The sequence below is a fragment of the Pholis gunnellus genome, assembly GCF_910591455.1.
Source record: "Pholis gunnellus genome assembly, chromosome: 17".
Lineage (NCBI taxonomy): Eukaryota > Metazoa > Chordata > Actinopteri > Perciformes > Pholidae > Pholis > Pholis gunnellus.
In genome coordinates this window covers 7,010,607-7,030,372 of record NC_136544.1, presented here as the reverse complement: position 1 = coordinate 7,030,372, position 19,766 = coordinate 7,010,607, and the positions used below count along the sequence as shown (strand labels likewise).

Sequence of the window (19,766 nt, the reverse complement as noted above, 5' to 3'; positions counted from 1 at the left end):
TTACCGCTGCAAGCTGATGCCGAGACACCTAAGCGAGTGCATCTGATCAACCTCTGGCCCACTGCAGGCCCGAAACCCACTCAGGCACCCAAACAAGGCGGCTGCTGCTGCCTTCTGAGTTCAAACGCGACGTGTTGCAACAGTTGTTGTTGTTGTATGCGTGAATGCTGTGTGGTTTGCACGGCTACGTACAGCGTGGATGAGCGTTGCACAATGGCCCTTCATTGAACTTTAAGACTGAGATGAGCACTTGTAGATACTGACATTGATCTTAGCTGTTCTGCGCCTTACTTTTACTGTTACACTCTTACAAACGTTTCACCATATCCCCCTTTTGTTCAATCTCCATCTGCAACGTGACTTTATTCTCCATATACCATATATTGTTGCATTGCGGAGGCCCTTTGCGTGATGAACAAAGCACGCCGTTGTTAATTAGGGACTGTACGAAAGTCATTGGGGTGGGAGAGGGGGCTGAACTTTATATTTGACATGAGATGACGTGAAAAATCCTCACCAGGCGTATTCATTCGTGGTTTGGACGCTCCCTTTGAGTTGGAAAAAAAATGTGCATCCAAAGTGGATAACCAATCAGATGTGCGGATAAAGCAGTAGTATCCTGCACCGCTTTATTAGAGAGTTTATGTATAAGACATATAAGGCATGACACCCCCTTATTCATCAACCCCACCCTCATCAATAATTCTCACACTAGTGGAATCACTGTTGGCAAAAATGATGGTGGTAAGCATAACAAATGGTGCACTCACGCAACTATTCAACCTTTTTTTTTTTCATCAGTCCCCTCTCATGGACAGGTGTCTTACATTTGAGACCATGATTGCGACGGATGAGCAAACTAACAATCGGAGGAAATGAAATGTTCGGTGACCTTTGAGCGAAGAGCAAGGCTGCTGCTTTGGCTTTCCTCTCCGCCGCTATAGAAGCACATGAGAAGTGTACGTATGCGTCTGCAGTGGTTGCGGCTGCAACAGCGGTGGTTTTGACGCCGTACAACTCCTGAATGTGTGTGTGTGTGTGTGTGTGTGTAATTTCAACAACCCCCACGGTTCTAAATCTGGTAGCTTTAGCCACTTTAATCCTCTGAATCTTCAGTTTAAGCTGAGTTTCACTGACACCAACCACTTCATAGGACAAGCCTTTTGTACAAACCCCACTTTACGTCGTGATTGAAACAGGATGTGGCGTGCTTTGTCTTTCTTGTTTTCGGTGCAATTATTATCTTAACGGCGTCCAGGTAGAGCCTGTTGCTGGTGAGCAGGAGGAGGTGCTCTGCTCTGCAGTAACCCCCCCCACCACACACACACACACACACACTCACCACCCCCTCCTCCCCCGCCACCCCCACCCGTCCTCTCACACCATCACACACAGCCTCATGAGGCTTCCTGTAAGAGCCCCTGACACAGGCTATGTGGTTACAAGTGGAAAATGTCACTGGGCACCGTAAAGAAGAGAGAGGGGCGAGAATGAGGAGACGGAGGGATGAGCGACAGAAAGAGAGAGAGAGAGAGAGAGAGAGAGAGAGAGGGAGGGAGGGAGGGAGGGAGGGAGATTGAGATGCTGATGTGTGAGTAGACAGACAGAGGGACAGAAAGAGACAGAAGAGAAGGACGTCACCTGAACTCGTCAGTCCGGCAGAGGAGACTGCAATGTGTTTCCTCTCAGGGACCCCTTACTGACCGAGGCTCATCAGGTACTGTATCACTTTCTTCTTGCTGTTTGCTGTCAAAAATCAAACGAGAGTAACGTGCAAGTTGGAACAACTTGAGTCTATATATTCTACTACTTTCATTTTTTTCACAGCGTCTTTACACTCTGGCTCTGACTGTTCGACTGCATTGAGACGATATTATGTGACTCTCCTGACCTGCTGTTTGTTATCAGGAACAGGTGTGTTTTGTTTCCCCTGTGCATCGTGTTATAATGTCAGATACGGTGACACATCTGCACTTTCCATAAAGTCACTTCCAGTCGTGCTCACTTCAGGCTTTGACGGAAAAACACAGTCACGGCCGTTGACTTTAAAAAGAAACCTCTTAATGATTATCAGTATGACCGATTGGAAACTCTTTCTTTACAGCACGCTGTTAATATAATATAATACGGGGCTAGTGTTCTCAGTCAAGTTTCACTTCTAACTGCTTGTTGCCGCCTGCTCAGGATGAGTATTTTGCTCAGTGTAATGTTTTCTCACTCTCAAAGCCGTACGCCGCTCTGCCGATGACGATTTGCCTAGTTTCAGAAATGAGTTTCTCTACATAATAAAGAAATGATCACAGAGGTATAGACACTTGTTTTGGGGGTAACTGTTCTCAATCCGCCCAGTTTCAATACAATATGCTTTATTGACATGAATGTAACAAAGACAATAGCTTCAAATAATAACGACGTTATAAAGAAAAAGAAAGTGATACATATTCCAAAGCGCCGCTTTTTGGGTTCAACATGTATACAACCCTCTTTGTCATTTAAGTTCCACTCTTCCATTTTTTCTGCCAAATATGTGAATGTATTTAACAGTATTGATTCAGATTCTCATTCTAATGCACATTATGCACTGATGTCCTCTGTTCACAGTGACATTGTGGTCATGGCCATGGAGATCCCGGTGTCCTTATACGTCCTAGTGGGTCTGTTTTCAGTGCATGCAACGCACTCTCCCGAAGGCGTGCAAGGTATAACTGAGTCTCACCTGAAACTGTCTCTGTCTCTCTGTTACTGTCCTTTCAGCACAAGGGATAGAAAATAACACGTTTTTTTCTTACGTTGATTTTTATTTTTGTCTTCCGAGTGAATTTTGTTGTTTTTGAAGCAAAGTGAAGCGCCACTGTCTCTTTTCTTCAAGCCGCAACGATACTTCATAAGTCACATGTCATTTTTGCATTACAGTCGATCAACTGAAACATTTTGTAATTCCTCAAAAGTGAAGTTGGCTGATTACACTTTCACCGTGCCGGCTGCCACTCCAGAAGTCAAAAGAGACCAGCTGGTTTGTTGGAATGTCCTGACATGAAGGACGAGTCCAATGGCACTGATAAAGTGCCACCGTCCTAATCTCTCTCTTGTTCTGTTATGTCTCAGCCACTCAAGGACTCTCCTGCGTGAATGACTTCGTCAACAACGTCAGCTGTACCTGGGACAGCTCTGCCGTGGCTCCTGGTGTGGACTGCTGGATCTTTGGTATCAAGAAAACCTGGGTCACCAAGAACTACAGGAAAGATGAGGAAACGATTACGTAAGATGTTCGAGATATATTTATTTCATGTTGGGGCTTTGGAGATAAAAACATGAGAACGGGACAGCTCCGTCAGTTGGTCCGGATTTTGCAGCATGTTCGTGCTCATGTTTGTCCATTTCTTCACTCAGTCGAAGCTGCAAGCTGAAACAACACCGAAACGCTCCTTCAGGCTGCAGTTTTGTCTTTGAAACGGACGTAAGTCACTAACATATCATCCATAAGAAAATGTAAACATCTAACGGATTTCTCTATTTTACCCTGTTGAATCACTGTTTGATTTTTTTGAATTTTTTTTTTTTTTTTTGAATTTTTCGATCAGCCAAAAGATGTCACACTGCAATAAAGAATACATGCTTGAGAATAATCAACAGTCTCGCTGCAAAGCTAAACGATTCATGTGATTTCTGTCTTCACTGTAATTGATTTCATTATGGCTCCCTCCAGCTGTTCAACACTTTTAAAGACATTCCCTGCATAAGAGTGGAGTGCAACGGGACGATGGCGGAGAACCTCACAAACTATTTGCCATACAATCACAGTAAGTGGCTCGTACTTCTCCAGGAAGCTGCGGCCTTCTTAGTTGCTTCTGTGAAGTAATTCACAAATCTGGTTCTAAAAAATGATTTGACATAATCTCTCATTCAAAAAAGTCAACAAATAAAAAGTCTTCACCACGATAACGTGTTTAGGAGGCCATCTGAAGCACATTATGACCAACCTTTTGGGGATTTTTCAAGTGTTACACAAAATCATTTGCCAACCTTTTTAAACATCAGGAATTAATTGATTGCATTCTTTTCTATATGTGTCTGTGTGTGTGTGTGTGTGTGTGTGTGTGTGTGTGTGTGTGTGTGTGTGTGTGTGTGTGTGTGTGTGTGTGTGTGTGTGTGTGTGTGTGTGTGTGTGTGTGTGTCTGTGTTTACAGTCAAAATGCATCCTCCAGGTGTCCCCAATGTCAGCAGCACTGTCAACGAGACGAGGATATCATGGAGCCAAGGCGCTCCTTCCTCTCTCTACCTCTCATCCTTTGACTTCCAAGTTCAGATCAAGCAGGACAACAAGTCATGGAACGTAAGTGCCTATATGCACGTGCATGCATGAATGGGCATTTTATTAAAAAAAATACAACTCGTATTTACTACACTCTTTTTGGTAACATGCTATTTCCGCATAATAGTAAGTCATTATGCATAAAAGAAGAAGATCAAGACCCCGTAGCCAGCAGCTACGTGAGGCTGTAGATCAGACACAGGTGCTGCAAGCTAAATGCCGATGTCATCATGCTAACATACTGACAATGCCAATGCTAACATGATGATGTGTTTAGCAATGTTTACCATGCCCAAAGTACAGCTGAGGCTGGTGGGAATCCCTTTGAGAAATCAATTCTGGTTTGTTGGGATACAACCCAATTTTAATATTGCGCCGAATTGTCCCGTTATCAGGAGGCCAGCACTCTGTCCACACTCGAACAAGAGCTACGCATATCTGCTGGGAAACTAAAGGGGCACTGCCAGGTCAGGGTGAGAGTCAAACCCAAAGTTCCCAACAGTCACTGGAGCAACTGGAGTCCAACAACATCCTGGGTGGGTGCGACAGACACGGTGACATCACAGGATCAAGGTAAACAACGTTCTGCATTTCCACGTTCTTTGAATGACAACTAAAACAGCTCACAGGCTTACAGCTGTCATTTTAACGAGGAAATAGATATCTGCTCTCTGGGATCCCAAACTGATCCCAGACCTGCTGGGAGATGTAGTCACCCATATTCTGGTTCAGGGTCAACACCAAGCACCGACAGAGTTACCTTATGTGGTTGCTTCCTTGTAGGCGCGATTAGGGGGTCTGGTGTTGTACCTTGGCAGCCGTCTTTCACCACAAAATATGAACTATTGAGGGAAATATTCCAATAATCACAGTCATGCTCCGATCCTGCCGCCTTCTCAATTCACTGCCATTTAAAGCAAATGTTGCACAAGTCGATGCTGTTGATCTTAGAGCGGTGGTTCAGAGCCTCAAATGTTCCAATGTCCCATCCTCACCTACTTCTTTTTTTAACTAATTATGTTGCGTCAAAAGTAACTATGCTGATGACATGCAACTAATTCCATGTTCCTCAATGATCTGAGCCGTATTAACACACTATCAGAACAGCTTAGCAGGGAAAAGATGGAAAGCATCAAACAGGTCAGAAACCTCGGTCCAGAGCCAAATTAACAGAATAGTTAAAACCAGATTTTATCATTTAGATAATATTGCGAAGGTAAGGAGCCTTTTTATGCCAGGGGAATGCTGGAAAACTCATCCATGCATACATATCCTGGTCTCCACGAAAACTGGTGAAACTACCTTTAGCTTTAATGCTCCAAGCCGCTGGAACATCCTACCAATAGGAGGTTTAATGCATTTCTTACATTTGAAACCCACAATGAAATAGATTGAAGAACCATTTATACACATCTTTCCCTTGAGAAGCACACGGGCAGCAGAGGAGGGTTTGGGTTGTAACGATGAGAGCCTGTTAATGAATGACTAGATGTTATAGATCTGAGGGAGAATACAAAATGATTGGCTTGTTCATGCCTTTTTGCACATTGTAACGTCAGCTCTCTGTTCCAGAGTGGTTCCTGGGTCAGACTTTACTGGGAGTGATGCTCAGCTTGGGTCTCCTCGTCGTAACGCTCGTCCTCTACTGGAGCTGTGCGAGCAGAGGGTGAGCATAACGCTGGCTCGTGTGTGTCGGTCTCTGTGTGTGCGTGTGTTGCCGTGTACTGTGTCTTATCTCACGGCTCCCTTTTTTGCCATTTCAGGCTCCTCAAAGGGAAGGCAGTACCAAACCCTTCTGAATATTTCCACACTCTCCACTCTGTACACGGAGGAAATCTAAAGGTAAAAATAAACGTCCTCACCGAGCACTGAGCGTTTTTAACCACTATGTCCTCACCACACAGAGCATTTTGACAGATGCGCTTCACTGACTGACGCCTTTACCCAGAAATCGCACGAACTATTTACACACACACGACTAACACGAGTAACACAACTCTGTAATACTCACATGGCTTGTAAAATTCAAGTATGATTCACTTTTCACTTTCTTGTTTGGATTTCTTCTTAAATTTGAAGAAAGTTGTCGAGCCTTTCTTTTAATTTCTCCTTCAACATTCGTTTGACGACATTGATTCAGTTGATTAATTGTTGGCTTTTTAGTCCGCTCACAAGAACTAAGCAGCTCGATTCACTGTGATGCACAGCCACATCAAAAGTCTTCAGGTACAATTAATACAATCGGCTGTGGCTAAAGATGTTTAGTTTCTACTGTCTCCCCTCTCCCAGGGTTCAATGCTGGGACCAATGTTATTCTCACTGTTTACAGTCAGTCATGGCTACACGATACAAGTACAACCCTACAAACGCTCCACTGGCATTATGTTGTTATGTGAAAGCAGTAACACCTCACTATAAAGATATACTCGACCTTAATTGAAAGTCCTGCATTGGTAAATTCATCAGTAGAATGATTGGTTTTCTGTAAATAACTAGTAACTATAGCTGTCAAACTAATTTAGTGGGTTAACAAAATACAATGTTTCTCTTCAAAATGTAGCGAAGTAAAAGTATAAATTCTTAAGTGACTTGAAATCACATTTAAGTTGCCTTTCAGTAACTAAGTACTGGATTTACGGGATTTCCAACGACTCAGTGTTACAATTTGTCTAATATATGAGAATGTTATGTGAAACAAAGATCCCTATTCATCTGCATTCACACATCTGTTTGTCAGTTTACTAGTCACGAGTACTCATTGGCCTGTGAAAACAGTATAATCTCTTTTTGGGGGCTTAGAGAAACGTTGTCAAGACGGGGAACTCACACCCACACACAAAGAAAACTTTCTGAAACTTTTTTCACACTATCGTGTCTTTCTTCAGCTGCGTTTTCTACTCCAAATCTCTCTTTCCTTTGACTTAGAAATGGCTGAATCCTCTGTCAGCTCCCGAGTCATTCTTCACCGCCCAGCCATGCGACAGCATCTCCCCGGTGGAGATATGCGAGAGCTGGGACGAGGTCCCCTCCACCTCTCCCTCCTCCAGCTCCACCAGCGCCCTGCTTCACTTCAGGAGCGACCCCTCGGCCGGCTCAGACACCAGCGGGGTCGTTGACAACTCCTCCTCCTCCTCTTCATCCTGCTTCTCCAACATGGGCTACTTCATGTCCAGCTCCTCCAGCAGCTCGGCACGAACTGACCCCAATCCCGCTTACTTCACCTACCAGGATGATTTCCACAACAGCCTCAACCTCCGCCTCTCCCTCCACCCTTCCCTCGACACCTCTCCAACCTACGAGAGCTTGAAGAGGGAGCCGCAGAGCCCAGACTCCGGCTTCGGCATCGGAAAGGAAGACGAGGAAGGCAATGACGATGAAAGGTTTGCTCATGTAGAAGAGGAGGAGGTGTCAGATGACGACCCGAGCCCTCCTCTTCTCATTCTCCCTCTTCACCTTCCTTCCCAGATGTGCCCAACCTCCTCTGCTCCACGCCCTCCTAACGCTCCCACTCTAACTCTGGTATCCTCTGACAGCCAACAGGTGGAGGTACCTGACGCAGCTGCTGGCGGCAACTATGCGGCCTGGCCTATGGCTGGTGCCATGTGCAGGTCTTCCTCCATGCCCGTGGAGCCCTGTAAAACAGGGTATCTGACGCTCAAAGAGCTGCAGACTACGTTCAGCAATAAATCCATCTGAAAAAAATCAGTAGTGTATCGAAAAGAAGTAGTGCGATTACGTCACAAGCAACCTGACTGATTGTTGATGATATTCTGATTGTAGAAGCAAGCATCTCTCATAGAATATGTGGAGTGTTTGTGCAGTTTTGACAAGGAAAACTTCCATGATTGTTTTGCTTGATTCAGTTTTTAGTCACTTAGGGACAGCAGAACAAGCTGTCGTAGCGTCTTGGCAAACAGTTGCCTCCAACAGACGCTGAGCTATATTAGCATTTATATTTAAGGCATTTTTCTGACCACTTGGATGAATGTAAATCCGACTTTGCTCCGTTTCCGTCTCCACCAGCTACTGAGGGAAATATCTGGCTCCTTAGCTGCTAAATGTTCCACTATGTTCTCCAGCTCACCACCAGCTGTCTGTTGTTACAGAGGACGTTTATAGGCTAAAAGAAACACGCCAGCTGCCTGCTGCTGCTTCGAACAAGGTTAATAAGAGCGGCGAGAGTGAAACAAAACAGTAAAGTTGTGGGCTGGAATTCCAAAACAATAAGTGAAACTCGCTCGACCGCTCTTTGGAGCTGTTACTGCAGCGCTGCATGATAATTCTGTTCTGGTGTTATGTTGCTATATTTACTCCAAACCAACATTGGATTCACTTTGCTCGCTAAGGACAATAATTGTACGGTAATGCGTCCTCGTGAGATCGGTGAAAGATAATTCGGCCTGTGAGTGAGAACAGAGTTTCAATGGACAGTCTGACGACACCGCACGGTTAAAGAATAACCTTGAATAAAAGGGATGGAGTCAGACATGTGAGGGAGACTAGAAGTCACCCAGTTGTGTATATTGTTTATAGACATACTGCCGAGTCATTATTTAGCCGATACATATGTAGGACGGTGTACAATACCTCATTGTTGAATGTGTACAATCCTGTAGGACTCCTAAGTCAGTACGCTGCATTTTATTAAGTATATCAAAGCATGAAAGTTAACATTATTTTAAACTAAATGCTAGTGTCAGGTATTAATAACTGTGTTTTAAAAATGTTTTTAATTACTTTAACTTAAAACTTTAAAACATCTTCATTCCTGCAGGCAGATTTGGGATTTTGAAAGCAGTGAAACATGATTTAAATGTGTTTTGATGATGTAAATAGTGATAAATTACTTATAATAGAGAACATATGAGCACTGCTGAGTTAAATCTAATCTAATGTCGTACACGATGTCTGTTATCGCTCGCATGAACCAAGCTGCCGGTTAAGGGTACGACACTGACCAACATTTAAGCATTTAATGAATTGATTGTAGTTTATACTGATCTGCTGTCAGGCAGCTGGTTTGCCACTGATGTTTTTTGTAGTTAATCTCATTTGTTTGTTCAACTTAATAAATACATTCCTGCTGTTTAAGAGATCAATTTCCCAGCTAATTAATCAGAATGAATCATAATTCCTCAAATAGATCATCTGCTTGATAACGTTTAATAAACAGTTGGCTTATATTGTAGACGAGTATTAGAATAATGTGCATTAGACTGCTATTTCTAGAGTCACGTAAATCATTGAGGCCAGTGGTAGATGTCGCTGCTCTATGCTCTACACATGCAGTATATATTTCCGATGCACACTGTTGTGACGTCTGCGCAGCGACCAAACAAAATAAAGCTGCTGGTAGAAATGGGTCACCCTTTGACTTCCTGTGTCGTTGTGGAATGAGGGCTGAGGGCTGAGGGCTGAGGGGTGGGCATGTGTGCGCCGGTGTGAGAAAGAGTGTGAGAGGCAGAATCATGAGTTGTGTGCGTGTAGTTTTGAGTGTTGACATGTCCTGTCAGGTGGTCCTGGTGGTGTGTGTGAGAGTGAGAATGTGTATTAGAGTGTGGTTTGACATTTAACTCTGGAACCAGCGACATCCGTTCACCTCACAGAGAATACGAGGTATTTAGCCGCGTCAGTGAGAAACAACACAGAAGTTGCTTTTCATCAGTGTTCATAAATGGTACTAAATAGAGCACTTTCTGCTGAGTGTCTCAGTCCTCGCAGTCTTTTTCGTGGCACATTTTGCTGACCCAAATGGAAAAATGATGCAATAAAGTTCGAGCTGGCATCTTTCTGGGTCACCGATCAGATGCAAGACAATCGGTTATTGTGACCCGGCGTTAGACACAACAAGCTAAAGTTTGATTCTTTTTTTTGATTCGTAAATGCAATTGTGAGTCAACGTATCAGTCACAAAACATGACATGTGAGTTAATAAAGAGCTTGAGTAGATGATAACACATTGCAACCATACCATGTTTAGTTCAGGCCATCACATTTATTGAGAAACCTTTTTACGAAAACATTAAAGGGAAATGTGTAACGTGTGGGGTAAAATGCTTTTTTTTCATGTTAATATGTGACAAAGTGTGCAAAAATAAACTGTTCTACCACTTTTATACTTTTAAAGATATATCAAAAATAAAATTAAACCCTGTGGCGCTCAAGATTTAAAAATATATCTATTAAACTAGACACTTCAAGCTCCACAATAATAGATACTGTTACCACTTTTTTTAAGACTTTATTTAGATTTCTTTCATCATTTTTCGTTTTTAAATTATTCTCACTTCCATTCTCTCGTTTGCTCACGATGTGAGCGTCACATTTGTCGGATTCTGAACTGCTGCAGTGTGCTTTGCTTACCAACTGGTCATCGTCTTTGGGTTTTTTTTCCTGAGCTGAACCACAAGAATGTTGTGAACCCAGCTCTGGTTTTCAACTTTGAATGCAAAGCCCCTTAATTATGTCAGCCACAAAACATTTTTTTCTTTTTTTAGGTAAAAATCGGGGTGAGGTTATGTCGGGGGGGGGCAAACACGATTCCAAAAGCGCACATATCTGTCAATGGAGTGAGACTTTTCACTGACTCCGAGGTCATGAGAGAGGAAGAAGTCCATGTGATGCTGCTGGAGCTCATAAAACAGATACCAAACAGAGAGATACATGACACTTTGATTCACAACTGCAATGCTTTCAAATGAAACACAACCTGAAAGAGAGAGGAGGATTACTGGGGTCAGACAGACATTAGAGAGACAGCTGACGTATGAGCTCCGCTGGGAAATGAGCGTCTGATTCCCAAAGACAACAGATAACAAATGTTTACAGAAAGATAGCATCAGGTGGTTTCAGACGACTCTCTTAGTTTACATCAGCCGGAGAACCAGAGGAATGTTCTCCTGATATAACTGCAGAACAGCCTATGAGACCTCAACCCTCGGGACCCAAAGGCAGTAATGTTCAACAGCTGTGCTCATGTTACACGTGTGCACACATTCTGCCTCATCCTCCTCTTGTTCTCTGACAGGACTGCAAACAACTGCGACATGGGGGTCAATGGGTGTGTGTGTGTGTGTGTGTGTGTATATTTAGGGTTATTCTTCCTGAATTATACCCGTACTCGCTTTCTTTCCAAGACTAAGATGAGAATGAGACGTTAAATATAAAAGCGATAGCCGGCAGCAATTAGTAGCAGCAGTTAGCTTAGCTTTGCACAAAGACTGGAAACTGGCCAAAACCGCGAGCCTGACTCTGTCCAAAGGTTTAAAAAAGAAAGAAACAGCACCTCAAAAGCTCACTGATTCAGGGCAAAAATAACAGTGGCGAATTCACTTTTGCATCTTAGCATCTTAGCATCTTAGCATCTCACGTGAAGTTCAACTTTGATCAGTGGAAATAACAAAGTGTGATGATGAACCGGTGCTGTTTCGACCCTTTATGCTAAGCTGTAGGCCGATATTACCAGACAAGAGTGCCGCCAACGTTGATCAATTGTTCTTCGCAAGACAACAAATACGTGTATTTCCTCTAAATTATTCCTTTTAAGGGCCACAATCCAAAAAGGCTGTGAGTCACTGCCTTAAAAGGTAACATCATGAAAAATAATGCCTGTTTAGATTAGACCAAGACATTCCACAGATACATTTTTACACCACAAGAAGAAGAAAAAACCTGCCTGTTTCATTTGCCTTTTGGTCCAACTTCAGCATGTTGTTCTTTAGGTTGGATAATAGAAGCATCTCTGAAGCCAAGCGGCAAGTCTAACAAACAAGGCGTTTCTCATTCGTCCATTTTTTATCATGTTCGATCCACAGCAAACAACATTTAGTCCTTTCATCCGCCAAGAAGCAGGATCAGTGGCGCTGCATCTGAAGTTGATCTGGGATTATGGAGATTACCCTTGGAGTCTGTGTGAGTGATTCATTATCAAAGGATAAGCCCGTTGTATCCTGAAACACACACACACACACACACACACCCTCGAGGCCCAGGGATTCCACCTCTCATGCGTTTCATCTCTTTAAACTGCATGTTTCTGTTCCCAACTTTCTCTCTCAGTGTAGCCTTTATACTCCCTGTAATCACATTTCCCCGCAGCTCTCCAAATCAAACCTTAAGCGGAACATCATTCTTAATTCAAGGTTCTGGAAATATAGATTGCAGCCTCCCCCCCTTCCTCAGCTGCAGCTGCAGCAGATAGGAAGGAATGGAGGAATGGAGGAATTCAGCACACAGGAAATGCAGTCCCAGAGGAGTTTAGAGACTTCAGAATCCTGGAGGGTGGTCGAGAGGGTGGCATCATCTTCAACATCTTTTACAGGCTGCAACTATATCATACCCCAGATGTTATTGCCAGATAGGCTAAATGGGCAGACACTTGTTGCCTTAGTCTGCATGAAACTAGGAGGGATCTATAGGGCACATCTCACAGAGAGAGGGAGAGGGAGAGAGGGCTGCTGACTCAGGACTTGTCTCCCCCGGCGGACTGAAGCGGCTGCAGAGACGTGAACGAGGTGAGATTCATTCAGATAAACTTCTCACTTATCGGTCGTGTGCTTGCACGAGCGCCGAACGGGAACGTTGCGGGGATTTAACGACGAACGTCGACCTGGTTGCGCGTACGTTTGCGCTCGAGCGGACCCGCGCGCCGGGCTGCACGAGACCACAAAGAGAAACACTACAGGCTTCAAGCCATATTACAAAGATGCAACATGTACATGTTGGTTTCCCTGCATGGTATCCACGCTCGTGTCTTCACTGAACTTGGACTTTTAAGCTTATACTTGATTACTACAATACTTGTGTTCATATCAAAGGAGAAAAGCAAGAGAAATCCAAAACATCAAGATGTAGGCTAAGTTAGGCAACAGCTTAGATATGAGAATCCAGCCTTTTGGAGGCTATGTTTTATACACAAGTTTCCATTTCAAGAGGAGGTTTCCAAGAAAACCAGTTATGTAATGAATGCCTGTATCCCTGTTCAGTGTGTGAACCTGAATAATGTGGTTCAGTCTGGAAGTCCTAACAAAGTCCCAAGCATCAGGCTTCCACTGCAAGATGAATGACAGCAGATAAAACACCATTAGGACCAACAATAACAGTTTTGATTGAAAGTGCACTATAGCAGCTGGGAACACAAACAGAGACACACCAGTGTGAGTGTGAGTAAATGTGGACGGATGACAGTGTGTCATCCGAATTACGACGACTGCAACAGCACTAAACCGTTCTTCTAAACAACCATCATGGAGGGCAAGTGGAGCTGCAGCAAGTGTGCATGGACGAATTACGAGACAATGGGCGCCATGACATGTAAAAGGCCCCCACGAGACTGAAAAAGACACACAACACATACAAACGATGCAGCTACGTTGTGTGTTTGTCTCTTTGGGTCTCTCTGTGCTTGTTTTGTATCTTTTTGTCAGTCGTCTTGTGTCTCTTTATAGTCGTCCATCTCTGAGTTGTGTTGTGTGTCTTTGTGTCTCTTTAAAAGAAGTTCTCAGGGGCGTTACACAACATTCTGGACCCTGTGAGACATTCTCTATGGGCCCCTCCCCGCATAGGGCTGTCGAGATTTACCGAAACTGCACATTCTAATAATTTTTCTGATAAAAAGGTTCTGACTATTCGAATATCTGTTTTTGCACATGATTTCCTCATGACATCCAAGATGTCCCAACTGGCCACAAGCGCTGAACTTCTGTCGGACGCCCTGTTTCTATTCATTACTGTTGCTCTCTTTAAAGCCCACAATGGTGGAGGAACGGCTAAATCATGAAGGGAAATGAGGAGTTATCTATCCAATAAAAAAACAACTAAATAAGGCGGCAGCTGGCCGGAGGGAGATCGCCGGAAAGTTTCCTACTTGCTGTTGGTTATGTTGGTCATTTCCAATAAATATCACAATATAAAACGTGTGTCAGAAGACAGCAGGTACTACTCAGCCATCTTTAAAGTGGCTCCAGTGTACAGCTGATAGGTACGTGGTTACATATCATTTCGTAATTGTCTTGTTGTGCATCTCTTAGCAGTTGTTATATGTCTCTTTGTGGTCATTTTACGTCCATATGTGGTCGTTTTGCATCTTTCAGTGCCATTTGTGTGCCACTTTGTAGTCGTTTTGAGTCTCTTTGTGGTCATTTGGTGTCTCTTTGTGGTCATTTTGTGTCTCTTTGTGGTCGTTTTGTGTCTCTTTGTGGTCATTTTGTGTCTCTTTGTGGTCATTTGGTGTCTCTTTGTAACCATTTGATTTCCTCCATCCCCCAAATGACCGACGGTTCTCCGACACAGTTTTAAAAAAACTTTCAGAAAGCTAAAAATGTGGATTGTATTAGAGTGTATGTACCTAATAAACTGGTAACTCCCTGTGGCAGCGCACAAATACCCTTTGGTCCACTTTAAGAATTCCATTGCGAGACAACGGCATTGGTACAAGTTGTGTTTTGCCTGATGTTTCGCAGCAAAACTAAAACAGACAATGAAGTTTTTGAACACGCAGAATATCTGTGTTTGTGGTCTTCTCCTGAGTCGTACATAGTTATATGGCTACAGCTGTCCTGTATAAACACAGCAGCACACAATGTTCTACTTACAGTACACAAAAACTGGCTGTTCACTGAGCGTCTGGCAGACAGCCATCGCTTCTCCATTGAAAACTCTTCAGCTTGGCCCTCTGCATGAGAAAAGCCACTCCACTGACTGTGTCTGGATAAAATAAGGCGTTGGGATGAGTCAACCTTTCCTGGGCGAAAAGGTGACACATTATGGGCTGCCTGCAGGGTAATTGTTCATATGATTTATGATCCTTGTAGCCACGGCCGCTCCCATTATTTCGTATTTTGGCATTTTCCTTACTTGTGGGATTTGGATGAGAAGCGCATTAGTGAGTCTTTGAGGCACATTCTTGACCTCTCAGAGTCAGCTCTGTGGATGTAGCAGAGCAGTAAACTTCTTGGCATTTTAAAATGCCGCTGTGAATGCACGGTCAGCTCATGAAGAAATATGTTTATTCTCTTGTAAGAATGCTTCACTTCATCAGTTTTCTTCCCCTCAATTCCTGACTCCTGGTTCTTCTCTTTGAGCTGATGAATGTTTTTTCTGGCTCAAGGTTGAAGATTCCTCTTTCTCTTTTCCACGGCTTTTCCACACATCATGTTTGATTTCCTGAGCAGCTGCTGAACAACTGATATTTTGACTCGTACATGTGTTTCCTAAATAGAGAGGAATAGTCTTTGCTTCTGTGAACTTCTGATTCTTTTTAGTTCCGCTTAAATCATTCAAATGTATTGAAAAGGCAAAATTCTGCATGATTCTTATTCAGTGAATTAAATCTTGCAGCTGTGTTTGATCAACAATCAATCAAAATCAGACCGTTGGTGCCTAGAAACAGAGCAGTAACTCATCTATGCCTTCACCTCCTCCTGCTCTCATAACTTCCTCTCTTTTTTAAAACCATTTTAATTGCTTTGAAAGCTCTCCGTGGTTTTGCCTCGTCTTATACAGTATTCAGACCTTTTTGAACTCCCATGTTCTGCACCAAGACCACTTACATCTGTTAACCAAATGCCTTTGAAAGCTCTGCAGTTCCAGCTTAATTTACTGTTTAAGGCCCGACCCAGGCACGGATCTATGGATGACGATGTGGGTTGGTCGGTCAGTCCACCACTTTTATCCTGAAATAGCTCTTAAACTTTTGGATGATTTGTGATGAGATTTTTTACAGACATTCATGGTCCCCAGAGGATGAATCCTAATGACTGTGGTGATCCAGCGCCATCATGATGTTGACATGTCAAAACTATTTGATGGATTGCTGTGTAACTGTGTTTACTATATTATCTATCACAGACATGATTTATTACAGACATTCATGTGCCCCAGATGATGAACCATAATGACTTCATGTTGTATTCAGCGCCATCATCAGGTCAAAATCCTAATCTGTGCTTTGCTTTCTGACCAATTATACCACCAGCTTCAGCTGTTCTGTGTTTTTGTGCTAATTAGCAAATGCCAGCATGCTAACATGCTAAACTAAGATGGTAAACATGGTGAACATTATCCTGCTAAACAATGCTAAACATCTGCATGTTTGCATTGTCTTTTGTGAGATTTAAGTACGGGGGCCTCAGTTTAAACCAGACCATTCGCAGTGGGTCCAGATCCACCAGCAGGAATGAATTCAAAGCTAAAGAGCAACTGAAACGTCCAATGATCTGACGTCTTCCTCTGTTCTTACTGTAGGCACAGCTATGTTGGGCGTCCTCACCCTTCTGTCCCTCACCTCCCTGGTGGCCCTGGTGCCTCCTCCAAACGTTCCTCCTGTCCTCTGTCATCACTGCTGTGATCACCTGGAGCCAGCAGAGGGCAGCGGAGCTCCCACAGCAGGGTTCAACCGTGTGCCAGAGGTCCACACCTACATCAACATGACCATCCTCAAAGGTACTATATCCATTAGCCGCCCATGTACATGTACTTGAAACCCACCATTTGCCAACCATATATGGCCAAAATCAGTTGTCTTTTGCTGCTTTAAAAGTCCACATATGCTGATTGACAGACAGAGCTTTTAGAAGATTTAGGGGCCTACTTCAGGGTTCTTGGCGGTATGCTTGTCAAAGTAGCTCCCACGGATTCTCTTCAAGTGGAATTTAGTGGACTCGCCTCCTTTTCTAGACATGTTTATCTTGAATTGAACTAAACCAGGGAAGGAAATGTGGCTTCATTTCTGACAGCGGTATGACTAACATCGCTCTGCGCAGGTGACAAAGGTGAACGTGGCGACAGAGGAACTCCAGGTAAAGCTGGACAAGAAGGCCTTTCAGGCTCCAGAGGTCCCATGGGCTCAAAGGGCTCTAAGGGCCAGGCGGGTCTCCCAGGAGACCCCTGCAAAGTCCAGCACTCTGCCTTCTCCGTCGGCCGTCGCAAATCCCTCCACAGCCTGGAGTCCTACCAGGCGCTCGTGTTTGACACGGTCTTCGTCAACCAAGACGGCCACTTCAACATGTTCGATGGGAAATTCCTCTGCCAAGTCCCGGGGATCTACTTCTTCAACGTCAACATCCACACGTGGAACTTCAAAGAGACGTATCTGCACATCATGCACAACGAGACGGAGCAGGCCATCGTGTACGCCCAGCCCAGCGACCGCTCCATCATGCAGAGTCAGAGCCTGATGCTGGAGCTGAAGCTGAAGGACGAGGTGTGGATCCGCCTCTACAAGAGGGAGAGAGAGAACGCGATTTACAGCGACGACGTGGATGTCTACATCACGTTCAATGGATACCTCATCAAAGGTATATAGCCTAGAGGGAAACCGAGCGAGAGAGGGAAGGCACGGCCGAGGACACAAAAGTGAACTGACAGGGCAGCAGAATGCAATTCAATGTCAAATAGTTTCTATATTTCGATTTTCAAAAAGCGTTTCAGCTTGCTCCACAGTGGTGCTAGAATCAAAATGGTTATCGGGAGAACAAGCAGTTCCTCTTTGAGAAAATGTGAAGAAATAAACTGAATATGCTCATTTCAACCTAATTTTGGAAATACAATCATTTCTTTTTCTTGCCGAGAGTTAGATGAGGAGATTGATACCACTCTCACTTCTCACGGTAACCAGCAGCCAGTTAGCTTAGCTCAGCATAATATCTGGAAATCACCAAACAGCCTGGATCTGTCCACGGGTAACAACACCTCCCTCCCAGCGCCTCTACAGCTCACTAGTTAATTTGTAGTTTAAAAACAACTATCTTGAGCCTGACCAGTTCTTGCCCCGGAGAGCAGAGACAACTTGACATTTTTACTCTTTGGTTTTGCACGAAATAAACAAACAAGATAAAGATATTGAATTGGTGCCATGCCTGCTGTTTCCTCCTGTTTCCAGTCTTAATGCTAAGCTAAAGTAGAGAACATCTTGGGGCCAGGTGGGGGGGGGGGGGGGGGGGGGGGGGGGGGCTTCCCTACTTCCAACTATACCTACACCCATCTTCAAACTCAACATTTTCTATCTTAACCACACACCTGTAAAGTGTTGTAACAGCATCTTGCACGGTCGTGAAGGTATCACGATGACAAAATATGTTCACAGATATATGAAAAGTACTCAAAGCCGCCTTAGTCAGCGTCTCCAGCACCACGACTTCAAGAGCATTGGTTTTAACACAAGTGTAGACGTGTTTTTTCATGCATGATTTGCAATATGTTTACAATCAGTGAGAGAACAATGTAAATTGAAAGATGCTGAATACTCCGAACTCTCGCTCGGTAATGAAGACACTAAGCAGTGTTTTGTGGTAAGAAAACTTCACTTGGTGAGTTCACAGAATGATGTGGACTGTTGTTGAGTTTCATATGTGGTGCTAAAACATGGTGCTAACTGAACTATAGTTGCTGTGGGAAGTACAATGTCTGGATGTCCCAGAAATGTGTATTGGATTCATTTTAATTTCTTTTTTATTGAATGAACTTTGTTTTTGCTTTTAAAGTGCACTTGAAAGTTTGTCTCCCTCCTTTTTTATTATCGCATCATGTGAATGAAGATGAACTGGAATCCCAACTGCAACATAAAGCAGCAACAGCTCATCAGACAAGTCAAAAGTGAATTATAATAAATTGACTCATGTCAGCTGTGACACAAATACCTGCAATTAATACATTTATTATTAACTCTGGTACTAACATGACTATAAACGCATTAATGCAGGTATTCCAATTGCATAATACTCTTAATTGTAGTAATCACACTAATTGGTTTTACTAATATTGTTTGTACTGATATTAACATTGTGTTTTAGCCACAAATTGAATGCATATCCTCACTGTGACCACTGGAGGGATGGTTTTAAGCATGATGCTCTCATGTCAACCTCACATGCAGTAAAAACTTTAAAAAAATAAAACAGGCAAAACGGACCTCGTGTTTCTGTTTATGTGTCGCTGAGGACGGTAGCTGTCTTCTTGCTGTGATGCTGTTTTTCATTGTGTTTAATGTGATTTCGTTTAGTTCAACAAAGTCATTTTCTGATAGTTTGAGATACACGTTTGTATCAGTCCAGCCTGGATTAAAGGTACAGAACATTCACCCGGGTGCACAGCTTCGCCCGCCGCTACAGATGCCTGTGGAGACGTAGGCTGGTGGGAAGCCAGTGAGGGATCACACCCATGTTGCAGAACTCTCACATCGTGTCTGAACTGTCTGCAGAAGGTCGACCTGTGAGCCGGAGGAAGGGGAACATCGACTAACAGAAGCAGCAGCATGGGGGAGAACAGAGAGAGGAGTGAGAGTGGCTAAAGGAGGAGATCATTTACGTATTATTCAGTTTCTGGGATCCAAGATTCCGGCTGGGTTTCGTGAACTTTCTTGGATGACAAGGCCTTGGTGGAGGTGTGCTGATCCCGGGAGCAGGTGGTTTACAAAGAATCTGGTTCAGCTACAGCTTGGGGACCTGCTTGGGTGCAA

The 19,766-nt window shown here is 43.7% G+C and overlaps 2 protein-coding genes across 2 annotated transcripts; both read left to right on the top strand.

Annotated features, from left to right (window-relative positions):
* Positions 1-2,614: 2,614 nt before the first annotated feature.
* Positions 2,615-9,639, top strand: il2rb (interleukin 2 receptor, beta; the record flags this gene model as incomplete). Its single annotated transcript, XM_079177274.1, has 9 exons — positions 2,615-2,699; positions 3,106-3,259; positions 3,391-3,457; positions 3,707-3,800; positions 4,188-4,333; positions 4,708-4,885; positions 5,885-5,978; positions 6,076-6,154; positions 7,238-9,639. 9 exons carry the CDS (start codon positions 2,615-2,617, stop codon positions 8,006-8,008), a joined length of 1,668 nt encoding a protein of 555 aa, XP_079033400.1. The 3' UTR covers positions 8,009-9,639.
* Positions 9,640-12,752: 3,113 nt separating this feature from the next.
* On the top strand, positions 12,753-18,212 carry c1qtnf6a (C1q and TNF related 6a). The gene is made up of 3 exons (XM_079177989.1): positions 12,753-12,825; positions 16,556-16,753; positions 17,074-18,212. Exons 2-3 carry the CDS (start codon positions 16,564-16,566, stop codon positions 17,613-17,615), a joined length of 732 nt encoding a protein of 243 aa, XP_079034115.1. The 5' UTR covers positions 12,753-12,825; positions 16,556-16,563; the 3' UTR covers positions 17,616-18,212.
* The last annotated feature ends 1,554 nt before the right edge of the window (positions 18,213-19,766 follow it).

Coding starts and splice junctions, on each gene's coding strand:
- c1qtnf6a (XM_079177989.1), top strand. CDS start 16,564: ATGTTGGGCGTCCTCACCCTTCTGTCCCTCACCTCCCTGGTGGCCCTG. Junction 16,754..17,073: donor CAACATGACCATCCTCAAAG/GTACTATATCCA, acceptor CGCTCTGCGCAG/GTGACAAAGGTGAACGTGGC.